Source organism: Acipenser ruthenus, chromosome 4 (genome assembly GCF_902713425.1).
Source record: "Acipenser ruthenus chromosome 4, fAciRut3.2 maternal haplotype, whole genome shotgun sequence".
Taxonomy (NCBI): domain Eukaryota; kingdom Metazoa; phylum Chordata; class Actinopteri; order Acipenseriformes; family Acipenseridae; genus Acipenser; species Acipenser ruthenus.
In genome coordinates this window covers 1928093-1947927 of record NC_081192.1, presented here as the reverse complement: position 1 = coordinate 1947927, position 19835 = coordinate 1928093, and the positions used below count along the sequence as shown (strand labels likewise).

The window sequence follows — 19835 nt, the reverse complement described above, 5'->3', positions numbered from 1 at the left end:
TGTAGCCTACATGTCTTTCCCTTCGTATCGGAGGTGCTTTGCTGCTTGTGTGACTTTTTCAGTTAAATAAATAAATACTCTTCACATTAAACTCCAAACCGCACACATAAGTATAAGCGAGTACCTGTTGGCATTCTGCAACACCAGCTTCTTCGCATTGCCCCACCCATGTAGAGTGTATCAGTGCAACAACACTGGGGCCATCCTTCAGTGCGAAAGGGCAGGCTGCTCACTGTGCTTTTTGGAAAATGATGGGGCTGCAAACTATAAAAACTCATTGTTGGCAGGCACCCAGACCTCACTGGCTGATCACTTCTCTCAGCTTTTATGTACACACAAGGCCTGTAATTATCCTTAATTATCTGTTTTTTGGGGGAGGGGAATGTTCCCTGCCCTTTTCTTTTTTTATTCACTGTTATTTATAAATACAGAATTTTTTTGGCCTGGAGTTTATGAACTGCAGTATGTAAAGCCCCTTTCACACTGGCACGCTATACCCGGGTCGGGACCCGGTGTCATGCGGGTCGGCTACACGATTTCACATTGCTTTTGATAAAGCCGGGTTGACCTGGGTGACAGACGCAAGTACACAATACACATATCAATGCACCAGAAGCAGCTTGTTACAGATGCTTCCATCCAAGCTTCTCTGGATTTAATCACTGGACCAAATGTTTATAAGCAAATGTTTTTTCATCCCTACTGTAATTTGGCTCATGGTCCATTTCAATCAACAAAAATATGGCTAAACAGAATAAACAGAAATGTTCCTTGCGGAAGTGAAGCCTTCACGCAGGCGTGGCTGTTTGTTATTTTGTCGGGTTCACGAGCGGCCGTCATGCATTTTGTCTCCCTCAACCCAGGTCAAAGCATGTCGACCCACATCCTGAGGTGGGTCGCTGTGACCCTGGTCAACCTGGGTACGACCCCGGTACGTGGTTTCACACTACACAGGGTTGTGACCCGAGTAGTCAGAGCCCGGGTCGGGACCCAGGTAGGAGTGCCAGTGTGAAAGGGGCTTAAGTAAATGGGTTTCAGAAGCTAAGCTTGGAAGGGTTACAGAACTCAGATTAGGCACGAATAGGCGCATACATGTCTATAGTAAAAGCACTGCACTGTATAGGGTTTGTAACCAATGTAATAAGTGAGAGTTAGAAAGCAATAGTGTAGCACTGAATGTTTCATAATTTAGTATGTTGTACTTTATATATATGTATATATTAGTGCTGGGACAAACATGGAATTTTCATGTTCGGATATTCATTCAAGATTTAGATATTCTTTCGCATATTTGTTCATTTTCAAAACTTTATCAAAGCCATTATATGTAACACTGTATTAAAGTTGAAAAATAGCCCAGAAGTAAGAAAGGCCTTACTTTACTCTCGTGAATTAACTACAACACAAAGAAACCAATACAGTAGTTAAATCTTGTAAAAACAAAGTAGACAATACATTAAAAAAAAAAAAAAATCCCTGCCATTGTTGTGTATTTGCAATAAACAAAGTGGCCACAGACACATTTTCATAAAGTAATAACATTAGTTTAACTTGAATAAATGTGAAAAAGGGGACACCATACAATGAAAAAATATATATATTTACTCACTGTTTTATTTATGTTTTTTTGCAATCCACTTGCAAAAACTAGGATTGCATCATGAAAGAAAATTAAAATGTTGATTACTATAAGAGTCATTTCTTTTGCAAGTATGACCTGTATCATAATATCGCAGACAGAAACGGCCCCAGAGTGACTCGCTTCTTAAATATATACAGACACTTCAAGTGACCTTCATTCCACAGGTCAGGCCTTCTTTTCGTACTCCAAATCTTGAAACCTGCATTTGCATTTTAAAACCCCCAAGAATACATAAAGCTTATTAGGTTCTATAGAAAGTTACAACTGTATATCTTATGTATGACATAGTGACGAATCCGAATAGAACCTCTTGACGAGTTATCTGATGATTATATTCATTGAATCTGCTGACTCCAATTATTACTTGTATTGGACTTGAACCATACTCAGATAAAAGCACGTTAATTGAATACCCAGTGTCTGAGAAAGCGACGTACAGACAGTTTGCATGTCGAACACACGTGTGATAAGTAATATTTTGTTGTCATTTTGGTTTTTTAAAACTGATTATGGTATTTTTTTAAGTGACGATTGTATTAGAAAAGAAAACATGGATTATTTATAACTTGACAAATATGACTCGCACCTCAAGATGTAACCCCCACCCCCACCCCCAGTAACTTCACACTTCACATTACAAATATACAGTAGTAGTAATTACATTTAAAAAACAATATACAACACATTTTAAAACTTGCTTAAAGCAGCTGTCTTAATACACAGTGATGTATTGCTTGCTTTTGTGAATGCTCGCTCCTAACACACCGTTCAATAACTGCTAACATGTGTTACAGGGCACCACGAGAGAGTAGTGAAAAAGTATTCTGGGAGTAAAAAAGGTTTCCCTAGGCTTAAAGGGCACTCACACGTGCGTCTCTACTGCCACACCAGCAACCACAGTGGGGCGACCACTCTTCAGAATAGACATGAAACAAACTTAAATGTGTTGTGTGAACAAGGAGAAATAACAAGGATGTATTCCTGACCCAACATATTTCTAAGAAACTTCCCCTTCAAAGACAGGGCAGGGCCCTTTTCCAGTCTAAAGTACAGCTAAAAGGACGACCCTGTATACATATATTTTTAAATGGCACTATGGTTTACTTTGGTTTTTTTTCCTAGTCCCTTCTGAAAAGAGTGGTCCCTGTCATTGTGGCTGAGGCGTATCATTTTCCAAACATTTAAATGTAAATTGCATTGGGTGAATCTTTAACGACCGTACTTGAGGAGAAGTATAAAAGTCCCACCCAGGTCTGAGCATATTTGAAATGTGACTCTGTAATAGCGAACCATTTACAGGTTTCTGGGTATTTGATAAATGTGTCTGTTGCAGAATACAGCAGCAATAGTCTGTTCCTATGACAATTCACAAATCAATTGTTTTGTTACATTCACAGTAAGGACAAGATGTTTCTAAATACATGTTACCTTGTGATAGCAGCTTGAGATAGTACCTGGAGGAACTCTGCATGACAAGCACTGCACCCTGAATGTATCACACTGTAGGTTTAGTTAACGCCCAGGAAAAATGGTTATGGGTCAGTGTGGCAAAGTGGCTGAATGGATGCAGGTGAAGGGATGATGCAGTGCAGTAATGAAACACACAGAGATTTATAATCCGGTTTGGAAAGACTTTATGTCTCTTTTATCCAGGTCTGGTGACCAAAACAATAATCCCCTGGTAATACACAACAATGTGTAGAGCACGGGGATGTGTACTGCACGGGGATGTGTAGAGCAAGGGGATGTGTAGAGCACGGGGATGTGTACTGCACGGGGATACGTAGAGCACAGGGATGTGTAGAGCACAGGGATGTGTAGAGCACGGGGATGTGTACCGCACGGGGATGTGTACCGCACGGGGATGTGTAGAGCAAGGGGATGTGTAGAGCACGGGGATGTGTAGAGCACGAGGATGTGTAGAGCACGGGGATGTGTACCGCACGGGGATGTGTACCGCACGGGGATGTGTAGAGCACGGGGATGTGTAGAGCACGGGGATGTGTACCGCACGGGGATGTGTACCGCATGGGGATGTGTACCGCACGGGGATGTGTAGAGCACGGGGATGTGTAGAGCACGGGGATGTGTACCGCACAGGGATGTGTACCGCACGGGGATGTGTTGAGCACGAGGATGTGTAGAGCACGGGGATGTGTACCGCACAGGGATGTGTACCGCACGGGGATGTGTACCGCACGGGGATGTGTAGAGCACGAGAATGTGTAGAGCACGGGGATGTGTACCGCACGGGGATGTGTACCGCACGGGGATGTGTAGAGCACGAGGATGTGTAGAGCACGGGGATGTGTAGAGCACGGGGATGTGTACCGCACGGGGATGTGTAGAGCACGAGGATGTGTAGAGCACGGGGATGTGTAGAGCACGGGGATGTGTACCGCACGGGGATGTGTACCGCACGGGGATGTGTAGAGCACGGGGATGTGTACTGCACGGGGATGTGTACCGCACGGGGATGTGTAGAGCACGGGGATGTGTACTGCACGGGGATGTGTACCGCACGGGGATGTGTACCGCACGGGGATGTGTACCGCACGGGGATGTGTACCGCACAGGGATGTGTAGAGCACGGGGATGTGTACTGCACAGGGATGTGTACCGCACAGGGATGTGTACCGCACGGGGATGTGTAGAGCACGGGGATGTGTACCGCACGAGGATGTGTACCGCACAGGGATGTGTACCGCACGGGGTAAACAATAACGGGATTACTGTCACAAATAATAAACATGATATCCGTCCCACAATAATACCAACACAGTCACCAGTCCTGGGTGCGTGCAGTAGTGCTCGTGGTGGGTGATACATGTTTATTTAGGGACAGTGGTGAAGTGATGTTTCGGTTTAGTGCTGGCCCTTGGCGACAGCTCCAGGAAACGTGTTTAGCTGTCTAGCAATAACAAACAAAACAGTTACAAAACAAACAAAACACAACACTCACAATACTGTTTTTCACAGGTCACTCTCAGTCCTTCTCGGTTCTAGTTTACCAAACTAAAGCGAAGGAACAGATTGCGATTCTCCGTCCCCTTTTATGCTGTCACACATGACCCCTTGGTAAAAGAGTACAACCGCCTCTCCAATCTGCGGCTGCCGCGTTGTTTCCCTTCCGGGTCAATGCGTTCTTGCAACAGAGTCTTGCCTTCATCCAGACTGGCCGACTTCCCGACCCTGGGAAAGAACTGTCAGACCAGCCTGTCCTTGCTGCTTAACACCCTCACAGGTCAGGAGGGTGATTTACAACCAAGAATCATTATATTTCTGTCACAGTCAGTACCAATGTGTGTTTATAACCAGCATGTGCTGTTATAAAAGGGCTTATGACTGTGATTGATACATGATCTAGAGAAGTGTGTAAACAGGATAATGAGAAATGTCCATTTCATTACTAATCAGAAAGAGATTGGCAAACCGGTAATTCAGTAGCAAAAAAAAATAAACATCTCAGAATGTGTAAACTCCTATACAGTTATGAAGGCATTTCTGATAGATTACTGTCGATACCGCATTCATTATGAGAAAGGGTGTAGCAGCTTTTACAAGGGATATTCTACCACAAAGTTTCTAGATTTTTTTTAAACATATACTGAAGCATCCAAGTTACTTTTTTTTTTTTTTTGAGGGCAGTAAATAGCCATGTTTTGCATGTCAATGCAATCCACTGTTGCTACACTGTTCATGAGGCAGATTAACAACCAGACCATTATTGCACTTATGGTTAATAATGAATTACAATATATATTTCTTTGGTAAATTAAAAAAAAAATATTTACTTGATCATTTTGAGCTGTTCTTTAATGGCTGACAGACAGTTGGTGTGCTATAAATACTGTATGATTTGTTAATTAACTCTGGAGTTATCATTTACGAACCTTTGAAAATCCTGCCCATAGTATCTGGTGTATTACGTTTCCACTTGACTGTAAATCAGGCAGAAACCCTATTTTTAAAGTTGTAATAGAAGCCTCTGCAGCCAGCCCCAAGAGATATCTCATAAGCACTGTATTTACTATTTCTACCAGGAGTTCAGGCATCCTCAGCTACATCTAACTATAGCCAAGAATGTAAACTGGGTCATTTGGTCTACTCAAGTGTCATCAGTTGTCATCAGTTGTTGTGGATCCATCGGTAGGTAAGAAATGCCTCCTTTACCTTGTTTGTTATTGTTTGAGGGAGAAATAAAGTTATGTATCCCTTTCCTCCCACAAAACTTAAATAAACATACTGTAAAAACAGATTTCCCATTATAAACCAGTGATACATTATGAGGCTGGTGAACAACACAACACAAAGCACCAAACACCAAATTACTCACAATGAGTTATCAGTATGAAACTAATGTTAAACGATCTCCCTCAAAGCCTAACACGTGTTCTGGAGCCATGTAGGGCATTGATTCTCAGTTTTTTTCCAAGAAGGTTAACAGGGATCAGGTTACACCTTCCTTCTCTTCAGAGGGGCTGGAACAAATATCAAAAATGGGATCAGGGTCACTAGTTTGTCAGCACACATTGATGGCTGAAATTTACATAAAAGAACACGATATAATTTTAAGAAAGTGGACCCAGGCGTGTTGAGAAGTACAAGATGAAAGATGCACAGTCTGGAAATCAAAAGTAATCACATTGTGCGGTTATCCATAAAATGTAAAAACAAAAGGCCAAGCATACTCACTCTCACACAGCCGTCTCCTCAGCTTCCCTCTTATCTTGTCAATGGCATTGAAGTCTGACACGTAGAAAACATGAGCAGACTTGGGCTCGGATGCAATCTCCTCCAGTTCCTCCTTGAGTGCTTCTCCGATGCCAACTGCAAACAGCCTTATCCCAGCCTGATGGGCTGCCTTAGATGGCTCCAGAACAAAATCCTGACTCCTACCATCTGTCATCAAGATGGCGACTTTCTTGATGCCCAGTGCACTGGACCTGGCGCCCGCAGCCTCTGTGAAGCTTCGAGTTGTTAAATACCGTATTGCTTCTCCTGTGAAGGTGTTTCCTCCTACGTATCTAATGTTGCTGGCTGCTCTTTTGATGTCCCCTACAGTCCTGTACCTGCCGAGGTCAAACTCAGTTGTGGGCCTGTCACTGTAGCGAACCACACCAACTCTGGTCTTTTCCGGCCCAATGTCAAAGGTTTCCGCTAGGTTGGCCACCCACTGACGCACCTTTTCGAAGTTCTCTTTGCCCACACTGGATGAGGTATCCAAGATGAAGACCAAGTCATAATCAACATTTTTACAACCTGGACAAAAATAGAGAAAATATGTGTCAGCACTACAACATCATTTACAGATCAAACCATTTATCCATCCTATGTATAACAACCAAAATGTACATTATTTATGTTTTTATTTTCAACAAATAGATGTTTTGGTATGAGTACCTTTTAAACCAAACATAAGCATTAGAAAATGGAATGTAAAAATATAAGCTCACAAGTCTGTGCATTTGTAATGGCTGAACAGTGACTCCAGTGGTGAGTTGACCATCCATTCTTGAGGTGTATTGCAAATTGAAATTAGTTAATTTTTTTCATTATTAACACTTTTAAGTCATTGGAAAGCCTCTCTCCCAAATTAAAAGAGCATGTGTGGATTATACTTAATTTAGTTAGTCACTTATGAGGGTCCATCTAGAGCAGTGGTTCTCAAACTGGGGGGTGCGGACCATATCCTAGGTTAGAAGGTTCAGGATTTTATTACAGTGCACATCTTAACCAAGGCTTTACAGTAGAACGGGCGGAAAATTTATTTCGGCTTTATTGGCGGTTTTGATTGGATCTCCAATAATACTTCCACCAATCAGGGGGTTGCATATAGTGCTCATAGCGATTCTGCCCTCTGGCAGACTGGTATGCAGAACAGGTTAAGCACTGGACAAGAGAAATAATGTCAGATGTCAAAGTGGAAATGAGAATGGCAGTGATGAAGCCAATTTGCTTGAAAACATTAAAATTAGACCAGACATTTCCATCAATTAATTTATTTTCTTTTTGTGAATGTGCTGTGAAAATATCCCCCAAGGTAGCAAATCTGCCGAATTTAATACCAGCCAAAATTTCCTGTTATATTATATATATTAACTTAACAGATCTTTCTGCTGACACCTCCAGGCATGTCAAAGTGTGTAGATGGTGCTGTGCATCTGACTGGTGCCTTTTAAGCTTGCATATTTTTGGATGAAGTCGGCTGTCATCTGGTGATGTATGTTGTTTATCAGCTCACTATGTTGTGTGCACGTTAGGAAGCGTTGGTCACAATTGGTAAACTGTCATTTACAGTGTTAAGTTAAGTTTGCTCTTATTACAGTGGATCGGTGGCTGGCTTGTGTAAAAGATACAAAAGCAGTGACATACAGAGAAGCCACAGGCATGCTGAATGTTTTTTCCAGCATTGAGTTGCACACGCCCTTTAGTAGTGAATAGGTGGTACACCGGTTCTACAGAATTAAAAAAAGGCTGTTTTCTTCTGTGGGCAGGGAAATTCGATTCAGGGCATGGCACAAGTTTGGCCAAGGTCAACACCTCAATCAAGTGTACTTTTGTGTTGGCCTGGATGGCACGGTGGAAGCTCAGATGAGTTTTGCCTTTTACATACTGTTCTGACAAGTAGGGTATACACCCAGGTTTTGCCCTGCAACCTTCAAAGTCAAAGGTGATTGTTCTAATGACTGAGCCATTGACAGCCTGTAAATGAAAGAGAGGGAACAGCTGATGAAGAGAGCAGAGGCATTTCAGTTCTGTGATGCACATAGAATCTGATCCAAAGGTCCTCATGTGCTGATCTCAACATATTCCTAAAGCTACAATATCAGTAAACTTTGCTTCCATACTAACTCAAATTTAAAGATAGCAATAATTTAATATGCCCAATTCCAGTGATCAAGGGGAATAAATATTAATGGGTGACCATTGTCCTCAAGCCGCTGTCCATTTTAATGTATGTTACTCTAGGGTAGATGTGTCCAGTTGAAATGTATCCAAGGTCATCTTGTATTCTGATATTCGTGAACATAAGCAACAGAATAATAATAACATAAGCGTCCAGCCTCGGAAGTCCCCTCTGGAATTGTCAGGCACTTGACCATTAGTGGTCACTAAAGCACAATTAGGCGAACTAGGTCATCTGATTGTTCACCCTAACCTGCATTACTGCAAAGACCAATGCAATGGGTCCTCAGCCAAGTTTGTTAGATTAATGTTTTTTGGCTCAAGTGATGTGCAATGCCACAGTTATGCTTGTCACGAATCGGCTGCTAGAAAAACAATCAATTACCTGCTCTTTGTGCGTGTGTTGTCTCTCCGGAAAGTCCAAGTGCAAGGAGTATTAGGATGGGAGAAATCCCAAATCCCATTCCCAATACCATATCCGTCTCTTTCACTGCTGCTTTAGGAAGAGTTTATGGTGACCATCAATCTTCTCTTCTAGGACAAAATCAACAGATGAAGGATACAAAATTAATGAAGGAATTATTAACTTACAAAGCAGTTTCCAGGACAACCAAAGAAAAACATTAGGCTTTTGCCAAGCGAAGTTCAATTTTTGACTCTTTGCAACACCAGCTGCCTGGAATGAAATAAAAAAAAAAAAAGAAAGAAAAGTTAGAAAATGATAATTAAATTCAGAGTCAATTTTGGTTCCTGTGCCTATTTTATGAGTGGGAACTAGGTTTTGAAGTTTTTAAGTAGATGTACCAAATTATTGAAATTTAAGTCAAATGTCCATTTTCCTGGCAGATAAAACAAAGTATAAGCATTGTAAACACATAGTTAATTGTAAAATGACTCTACAAACTTTAACCTTATTAAGGGTTTATTCATGTTTTAATCTAGATGAGCTACTTTCTGCAGCCAAATCATTTGCACCATTGGGGGGAATATGATACTGAAACTCTTTCAATGGGCTGCCAGGATACAGCCCATGTGGGTAATGACTTCTTTAATGTCTGTCTGAAAGGCTATGAGTTCCTTCGGGTGTAAACCCTGCTTCTAGTGAACTGGTGTCTCTGATCGCAGTAAAACACAACATAGAAAGAACCATGATATACCTGTATTCATCTGATTGCAAGCCAGTTTGATGTACACAGATGTTGTCATCTGATGATAATAAAAGATAATTATATGCAGAATTACATAAACTTCACTGCTTCAAAAGGAGAGCATCCCCCTCACTTTAGATTGTCCATATGCCTATTGTATTCAGTTTTCACAAATACCATATTGCTCAGGCTTGCTTGGGGACACCTGAAACTTTAATAAATGATTATCAAAGCTACATATAATGGGATAACAAACAGATAAAATAATTTATAGTGTGCATATTCAGAGTGTATAAAGTGTTCCTTTTAGAGTATAGACAGATCCATGTAAGATAGGGCACAGATTCTTACGCTGGACTTGTAAAACATGAACACACAGTTCTAAGTAGGTAGCATTTCCTCCCCCCCTTGCTGTTGTTTCTGAATACTACAAATTCTTTGTTTTCAGAGAAATACATCAACACAGGTTCATTAGAAACTCAATGAACTCCTGCCCCTGCGTCTCTTTGAAAATCAAGTTTATTGTGTTCTATTATTTAAATGCCCTCCCACTCATCAGTCTACTGAGTACTATACTGACATAATTCAGGCTTCAAGAACAAGTACTGCTAGCTACTGAAATATCTGTGGGTTTGGTGCACAAGTGGGTGGTGATGTGGTATGTGCCACACCCAGCCCCCATAGACTTCCTTGGTTTTGGATGACACCCATTTACAGCTGGGTTGACTGGGGAATGTGCATTCTATCCGTGCCAAAGGAAGGTTTTGAACCCACAAGGACCGTTCTTACTTCAGTCCTGTGCTCTACTAAGCTAGGCATACTTCACTTTAAAAACGAAAAAAAAAAAAACATTTGTATACTGTATATGTTGCATCCACAGAACCAGACTGTTTTTTTTTTTTTGTTTTTTTTTTATACCTGTGTTCAACTGCAGCCTCTCGGGGGCTGTAATCAAGTGTTTTACAAAAGAATATCAGAATGGACAACATATAACTAATGATGTGCAGCCTGCTCCTGGAGATTACCTATTACTGAACTGTCATTACAATAAGACTCAATACCAAGACCCTGTCTGCTTTCGTGATGTTACAGAATAAGCCTTTAGTGGAGAATGACAATATCAATATTATGTTATGTCACAGCATCTCCGTACCTCTCTACTGTACAGAACCTCTGTACTGAGCAAAAATAAAAATTATGCAGGTATGAATGTAGTGCCTGCAGTAAGAGTGCCAGTCTGGCCATAGATTGTGTTACCAGTGCAGATCTACTTTCCTCTTTTCAACCAAGCAGGATCTACCTGCAATTCAGGCACTTAGCCAGTATGCCAGCATGAAACATCCTGTCCCCTAGTTAAGATGAAATCCACAATCTGTGTAGTTAAAACAGTTGTCTAAGCTTTTTAGTTTAGCCACAATTTTGTAAATAATTTGTTTTCTTACGATAAGTAAAATGTTTTCAACAACAATACACAGTTGTTTACGTAGTAATAAGTATACAGTTAGCAATAGTTAATGCATTTTAGCTAGTTTCTAAAGAAATCATTTTGGTTTTAGCTGTGGAGGTAACGGTTAGTAAGCTTTAAAGCTGCGAAACAAGAATGCATGATTTACAATTCCCAACTGTAAATGCAATGTCTAATCCATTCATTTAAAACAGATTAATGCAGAACTTTTCCAATGTATTAATATAGTATGTTTACTCATATCCCCATTTAATTAGTGCCCCTAAATCTTTCTGTAAAGCCTATAAATATTTGGTCTATGTGTTTTATTTTGAGTTACCGGTAGCCTATAGGCTAAAGTAAAAATAAAGTGTGCTAGGTATTGATTCCATTTTACTAGTGTACTGTATAGGCCTACTGTACGGTTTATAATTTTGCATAATGTAATGTATACAGAGAACACACTAATTTTGTTTCAGCACAGTGATTCAGACATATAAAATAAATGAAGCACTATAAATGTGTGTGTGCGATTTTTTTCCGGACAACTTGTCTCCCGACATGTCCGGTTCAACGAGGGACTACTGTGCACACATCTTTAGTGGAAAATTACATTTTGATAGAAAGAGATTACCATTTTACCCATTCCCATCCACCAGCTCACCATGTGTCCTCCAAGAAATTTGATAGCCTTACCTCTGAAGGTCTTTGCCAGGATCTGATTGTGACCTCACAGCTTGAGCTGGGTCTAATAGCCTGGCTTGAAAATGCTCTGTTCATAGCTATTTCACGAGGCAGGAGTCAGGCCTGCGTAAAGGGACTACTAGAATAAAGTCAAAGTGCTTGTGACTACTCTGAGAACTGACCTCGCTGAGGTGAGGCCGAACTGATCGACCTCCAAGGCCAGGAAGCAACAGACTTCCCCCAAGGGGAAACTAAGGAAGGATAGGAGGACAAACCAAGGTCTCCCTGGCTTACTACGTCTAATCGAGAGACGTCAGACTTGGCTGACGCACCGAGGCCGCATGGAGAGGCTCGTGATCTACGCATGGAGAACAAAAACACTGGAAAAGAGAATAAGAAATAAACATATAAAGAGGGCCAGGTGTCTCCCCCTCTAGCTGTAAGAGCCACCTTCAATATGTTGAGTCAAATGACTAGCTCAAAAGTTGGGAGCAAGCTTTGCTTTCCAAAGGGAGAGACTGGAATGGGTGCAAATGCATAGATTAGCATGAGAATGGTAAACAAAATATAGTTAAGTTATTTGACCAGGGGTCCTCCCTGGTCAGCGGGGAATCCTCCTCTCGGAGGGCAATCGGTGTAGTCGGCCTCTAAGGTTGGGAAGTGAGCTTCACTTGCACCCAACAGAGAAACCTCGGCTCCTCGCAACTGTGCCACCAATGCAAAGAAGAGAAAAAAGTGTTAGTTAGAAAAGAAAGTGAGTGATTAATTACAAATATTGATTAATTACAATTTTTGTATTTTTATTAACTAATCTAAGCGCTTGGCAGAGAGGAACACCCTTGCCTTTTGTGGGAGGAAACTTCTGGACATCTGAATTGTGCAATCTTCAAGGAGGAATGATGCAAATTGCAAAATTGAAATGTCCACGGAGTGAAACAAGGTTCTGTTTAGTAATGGAATGGTTGATCTCAAAGGATTGAATGAGAGAGTGAATGCATTCCAGTTTATTGGGAGGCAATTGGGCTTCAAATTGAATAGTATCCAGAATTATTCCTAGAAACTCAAGAGAGTGAACTGAACTGATGTTTTTCTCCTCTGAGAGGGGGATGCTGACTGCTGAGAAGAGAGACTTGAGTTCTAAGAGTGCTTCAGCTGGAGGGGCTGATGGGTGAGATATAAGGAGAAAGTCATCCAATAAGTGTAGCAGATATGGTGATGTAACGAAGAGAAAACTGATCTGAGGGAATGAGAGAATTAATGCTGCTGATAGAAGAGATGCGAGGGGCAGAGAGGTCAATGATGAGGCGCTTCTTGCCAGACATTTTCCTTGTAGCTACTCCAGGGAAAGGAGGGGCTGAAAATGGGCCCTCCATGAATCCCTTTGAGATTTCGGAATTGATGAGAGAATCGATGACTTCTGGTTCTTTTATAGCAGATTGGAGGTTTTTATAAGTAATAGAGGAAGAAGGGATGGATTTTAAACCAGTAGAATAACCATTAGTAAGGACAGAAATTAGATAATTAACAACAAAAAAAAAAACGATTTGAGTGATATTGAAGAGCATCTAATAGAGCCAGGATGTTGATGGGGTAGAGGTGATTAGTAATGAGTAATGACTTTTAGATGGAAGAGGGCAGATGGAACGTGAATGAGAATCACTACAAAAACTGCACATATGCAAGAAACTGCATTTTTTTGGACATGCAGAATGAGAAGTTGAAATTATTGCACAGCTGTCTGCCTCCAGAATATTTGATGGGTCTTCCATTGTTTGTTGAAAAAGCAGGCGGAGCTGAAGAATGGATAGGAGGAACTGCAGACACATGATTCCTAAAAAAATAACTGTTGTCAAGAGTAGGGAAAGAATAGTTTGAGGCTGATGAGGAGACTGAAGAGGAGGCTGCTTTTGGACACAGAGAGGTAGAATGGGCGATGGAAGCACAAACTCTGCAAGCGTTAGCACAGAGACCGCTGAAGAATCTATTAAAGAGATCATGATCGGGCTGAGACCAGTCAATCAGTGTATTGTCCAGTGCTAACCGAGAAGCTGCTTTGGCAGAAAAGGTTTCATGATGCTAATAAAAAATGGTACTGCCATATCTGACCGAGGGAGTAACAATGTTTAATAAATTAGTCCAGTTCTTATCATCGGTGAGCATAAACTTCACAAAGGACATTGTGAAAAACAGAAAATGCAAGCACGAATTCTCCAAGAATGAGTTTTTTTAGACAGCCGAGGATCCTGAGATTTCAGAGTAACAGTCAACTACACTGTGGGTGTAGTTGAAATTCTGAGGTTGCAATAAGAATAGATACCGAATTAACATCTTTGCCTTCAATAATATTGTGTCTCAGTTGAGGAGAGGGAGAGAAAGTTGCGATGACCAATTGAAGCAGAAGGGGATCCTGAACTAGAGGCAGTTGCTAGTGACAAGGACAAGAACGCCCGGATAACTCGGTGGTACCTGGCGTTAAAACCCTTCCACTACACTGTGAAACATCGTGCGGGTAAGGAGCATCAAAACGCTGAGGTTTTTTCAAGGCAGGGGGGACCATTGGGGAATGTAGACTTGGTCGAGTGTTCCTTCGGCATCACTCTAAGGGTTGAGATATGTGATAAAGAGAGAAAGAATCAATGCTGCAAATCTCCCTCCCGATTAGAAAGGGAGAAATTGCTGTCTGGACATTCACTTTGTTCCCACACCACTTTCACGTGACGACATGCGGTCACTAGGTTTTCACATGGGATATATACAATACTGTACAGTCCTGGTGATTATAAATCTATACTATACTTTAAGTAAAACTTAAAAGCAATAAGTTGAGTCAGAATCAAAATTGACTCATTTACAAACCATTTACATTTTAATGGTTTCTATTTGTGTTGTAAGGGGCTCGATCAGGCTTAAAACGTTTGAAGTGTATGTGTGTGTATATATATATATATATATATATATATATATATATATATATATATATATATATATATATATATATAAAGGACACATTTAGTTCCTTATTCTCAAATGACTTGCTTTATCTATAAATCATCCCTAAGTGCTAAGGACTAGGTGCTCTCAAGACTAACAAACCCCCTGGTCTGGATGGCAGTTACCCAAGAGTGCTTAAAGAAACAGGGGAGGTCATCTCCAATCCTCTGGGAAAGATTTTTGACAAATCAATCAAGGGAGCTATGGTGGAGCCAGGAAACTACAGACCAGTCAGCCTCACCGGCATAACATGTACAATCACGGGATCAATCGCAAGAGCAACGACAATGGCATCATAGGAGGCAGCCAACACAGATTCAGAAAGGGGCGCTCCTGCCTGACAGACGTCTTGGACTGCAAGGATGCACACAAACAAAGCCTATGACATCATATACCTGGACTTCCAAACAGAGCCTATGACATCATATACCTGGACTTCCAAACTGACAAAGTGCTGCACGAAAGGCTAATCCTCAAGATGCAATCCATGGGAATACAAGGTAGTTCATGGTTAAACACAGGAAGAGTACTAGTAAGAGGGGAGACCTCTACCTGGGCCTATGTACTCTGTGCTTGGACCCTGTTGTTTCTTATCCACATCAATCATTTAAATGGGGGATAATTAGCAAACCTGTCCAATTTGCTGGCGACACAAAGCTTGGGGGAGTGGCAGACACACTTACAGCCACCAGAAAATCCAAAAAGATTCAGACCGCTGAAAACTCTTCACTTGTAAATAGTGTGTATCCATATTCTACGGCATAAATGCACATTATTATTCCACCAGCTACACCAATAACAGTATTCTCTTTAGTATCCTTATTTTCATATTCAAATGTAACAGTATTACTTTATAAATGTTTAATTGTGTTAAATGTGTGTGGTATATGAACCCAGTTCATTTTAACCTTGTTTTCTATGTGAGAATGTGGAGCAAAATGTGGGCGTTGATTGGTGGGCCAATCAATTCATTATTTAGTTTAGGTTCAATGATGCAGATGTATAAAAGTCTGCACCTGGCCTGTAAGTTCAGTCCTAAGAGACTGGGGCTGAGGAAGGAGCTCCATTGGCTTCCTGCCAAAAGCAGGACTGTGCACTATCATTATTTGTTTTGTTTTATTTATGTTAAATAAAAGTGCTTAAGAGCATTACCATTCCACTACCTGATTTCCTGTTGTTTTGCCTGGTCACTTGTGCTGAACCCTTACAACCGCATACAGAACTAGGCAGAAACAAGGCAAATTAAATTAAATGTCAGCAAATGTAAAGTGTTACACACCGGTCACAACAACACAAGATCCAAATACCAAATAGGGGAGTAGAAATAGAACAGGCACACCATTAGAAAGACCTCGGTATTGCAATAGACTCATTGCTGTCAGCAACCACACAGTGCAGGGAAGTAATCAAAAAGGCAAACAGAATGCTTGGGTATATAGCCAAATGGGTAGAGTAGAAATCCAAGGACATTATGCTGAGGTTCTACCTGTATAATGGATTGGTGAGACTGCACTTAGCGTACTGAGCCCAATTCCAGTCAGTGAAGATCAAATAGACTCACTATGAAGAGAGGCTGAAATAACTACATATATTTAGTCTGGAACAAAGAATTAGCCGGGACCTGAATTAGGTCTTTAAAATCCTAAAAGGAGTTGACATACTTAACCCTAACCAATACTTTAATTACAGTACAGAAACTGGCACTAGAGGACACAGTTAGAAGTTAAGAAATTAAGTGGATAGACAGAGGGAAGGAGACTCTTCTTCACACGGAGAGTGGTAAGAGTATGGAATGGGCTACCTAGTCATGTTGTTGAGGCAGAATCATTGGGATCCTTTAAGACCCAACTTGACAAAGTTTTAAGATCATTCAGCTACTAAGAATGTGATTAGATGGCCGGAATGGCTTCCTCTCATTCATAAATATTCTTATGCTCTTAAATGAATGAATTTGTGCAATTCCTCTGAGTCCCCTCTAGCAGGTGATAAACACCCTCCTAACCTGTATTCTCCTACTGGAAGAGGCTGTGTTGAGGAATTAGCAGCTGCCCTGCAGCCTCACTGCCCCTGCTGTAACACAGAGAGACAACCACTCACTCTATGTGCACTAAAACCCCACCCTGTGCTAATGTGTAATCCAGGAGGGATCCCAGCTCCAGTCTGATGGCAGTGCTGGAGTTAGAAATGTCTCACTCTACGAGCAGTAACCCCCACCCTGTGCTAATGTGTAATCCAGGAGGGATCCCAGCTCCAGTCTGATGGCAGTGTTGGAGTTAGAAATGTCTCACTCTACGAGCAGTAACCCCCACCCTGTGCTAATGTGTAATCCAGGAGGGATCCCAGCTCCAGTCTGATGGCAGTGCTGGAGTTAGAAATGTCTCACTCTACGAGCAGTAACCCCCACCCTGTGCTAATGTGTAATCCAGGAGGGATCCCAGCTCCAGTCTGATGGCAGTGCTGGAGTTAGAAATGTCTCACTCTACGAGCAGTAACCCCCACCCTGTGCTAATGTGTAATCCAGGAGGGATCCCAGCTCCAGTCTGATGGCAGTGCTGGAGTTAGAAATGTCTCACTCTACGAGCAGTAACCCCCACCCTGTGCTAATGTGTAATCCAGGAGGGATCCCAGCTCCAGTCTGATGGCAGTGCTGGAGTTAGAAATGTCTCACTCTACGAGCAGTAACCCCCACCCTGTGCTAATGTGTAATCCAGGAGGGATCCCAGCTCCAGTCTGATGGCAGTGTTGGAGTTAGAAATGTCTCACTCTACGAGCAGTAACCCCCACCCTGTGCTAATGTGTAATCCAGGAGGGATCCCAGCTCCAGTCTGATGGCAGTGTTGGAGTTAGAAATGTCTCACTCTACGAGCAGTAACCCCCACCCTGTGCTAATGTGTAATCCAGGAGGGATCCCAGCTCCAGTCTGATGGCAGTGCTGGAGTTAGAAATGTCTCACTCTACGAGCAGTAACCCCCACCCTGTGCTAATGTGTAATCCAGGAGGGATCCCAGCTCCAGTCTGATGGCAGTGTTGGAGTTAGAAATGTCTGTTGCAGAAACATGCACTTAACCAGATCAACAGGATATCATAGCATCAGAAATGTGCAAAAACAATTCTCCATAAAATTGTGTACAGTACATTCATTTTTGTTTAAATTACTATAGGAATATGGTATGATATGTCAAAAATCTATGATGAAATACAGTAAATGTTTCAAGTTAAATAATCTATATAATATATAATTTCTTTCTGCACTCTCTGCTGATGAGACACAATTATATTTACATTTGTTTAAAAGAAAATAAAGTATAAGAAAATATTCTTGAAATATAAATCACAAGAAACAACTTCTAGTACATGTGTCAACCTCTATCTGTAGCCAATTGAAAGAAACCACTTCACCTTACCTGATGAAAAGCTGCAAACCCCTCTGAGATCATCCAGTACTGGTGAAGGGTGTTCTGTCTGCCTCCTCAGTCAGCTCAGAACTGTGGAAGAATGCAGCATCATACAAGCAAGAAAACCTATAAAGACTTTTTATTCCAAGAATTACACAAATCCAGAGTGCCAATCCAGTGTAAAGTTGTGTTAAAAGTGAGGTAAAGTTCCCCAACAAGCTTTTGATCAGCAAATCGAGTGGGAGGAACTGCAGAGTAAAGTATTGAGTTTCAGAGGGTGGCTCATGGAAGTAAAAAAGGGCTGACAGCTCCATCCAATTATAGCCGAACTTTCAGGGTATTTTTGTCATTTTGCTGCACACATCTGAAATGACTCCTGCACTGTAGGGCTCTTAACTCTCTGTCCTGCAGACAAGCGATTTTAAAAACAGTAAAGTCCAAAAGCCCTGTGCTAAAACATCTACTGTTTCTTAAGCAGGGCAAGTATTTATTTTAGACAAGAAGAAAAATGGGACTGGTAATACAATTAATTTCCAATGGTAGCAGAATTATTGTTTGGAATCAAGGAAGAATGTTTAATCTGCCATATCCCTATGTAATGTGGTGGAAAATGTGTTTTTGTTTATTTTATTTTTTTCAATGCATTGCCAGCTTATGGGACACTTATTTGTTAATTCATCCATTCCACAAATGTTCACTATAACACAAGAAAGCCCTTGACATCCTATTTCTTAGATGTGGACTGAATTTAAACACAAGAGAAAACCCCAGTCAATGAGCCAGGCGGCTGAAAGGCTCTGAAATGTACAGCATGCCAGTGGAAGACTTCCTTGTGAGGAACTTCAGAAAGTAGGTTTGAACGTCACCTACCCTGTCTCACAGAAAGGGTTTTTTGGAGTCTTATACAGAGGGACTGGCCCACACAGCACTGACGCATGGCTTATAAAAACACAAGTTTTTACGAAAGTCTCAATTGTGCCACCTGGTGTTTGTAGAGGTATATGACAGCATGTCAGCACCCATTGAAAGATGAAGTACATTATTATTATTATTATTTATTTCTTAGCAGACGCCCTTATCCAGGGCGACTTACAATTGTTACAAGATATCACATTATTTGACATTATACAGATATACATCATTTTTACATACAATTACCCATTTATACAGTTGGGTTTTTTACTGGAGCAATCTAGGTAAAGTACCTTGCTCAAGAGTACAACAGCAGTGTCCTCCACTGGGGATTGAACCCACAACCCTCCGGTCAAGAGTCCAGAGCCCTAACCACTACTCCACACTGCTGCCCGAAGTACAGTATCAAGAAATGGGGCTGCATGACAGTACAGGAAATCAGTGACAATTCATGAGGAATGAAACGTCTACTAAATCCTGGAGGCACTCTGAATCTTAAATGAGTTCTCTAATCAATTTTCCAGCACTGCCTGGTGAAACTTGTATGGACTCAGTTGGGGTTCCCTGTTTAAGCTGTCTGCTTAGTTATTTTAAAAGCTAATACATGTGTACAGTTCATATGTATATATTTGTAGTTGAAATATTATAAATAAAAGTATCACCTGTATTATAATGTGGTTATGACCAAATATAAAATGAAAGCATCAATT

General features: G+C 41.2%; 1 protein-coding gene across 2 annotated transcripts in view; it reads right to left on the bottom strand.

Annotated features, from left to right (window-relative positions):
- LOC117400616 (collagen alpha-1(XXII) chain-like) overlaps positions 1–18460 on the bottom strand; it is a 115517-nt gene extending 97057 nt beyond the window's left edge. Inside the window, exons 1-3 of one of the 2 annotated variants that reach the window (XM_059021282.1) lie at positions 18223–18460; positions 8937–9085; positions 6338–6904 (exon numbers count right to left, since the gene is read on the bottom strand). In XM_059021282.1, the coding sequence (XP_058877265.1) occupies positions 6338–6904; positions 8937–9027 (658 nt within the window). In that variant the 5' untranslated portion in view covers positions 9028–9085; positions 18223–18460. The remainder of the gene's footprint in view (positions 1–6337; positions 6905–8936; positions 9086–18222) is intronic. The other variant, XM_059021283.1, reaches the window with a different exon arrangement.
- Positions 18461–19835: the final 1375 nt, after the last annotated feature.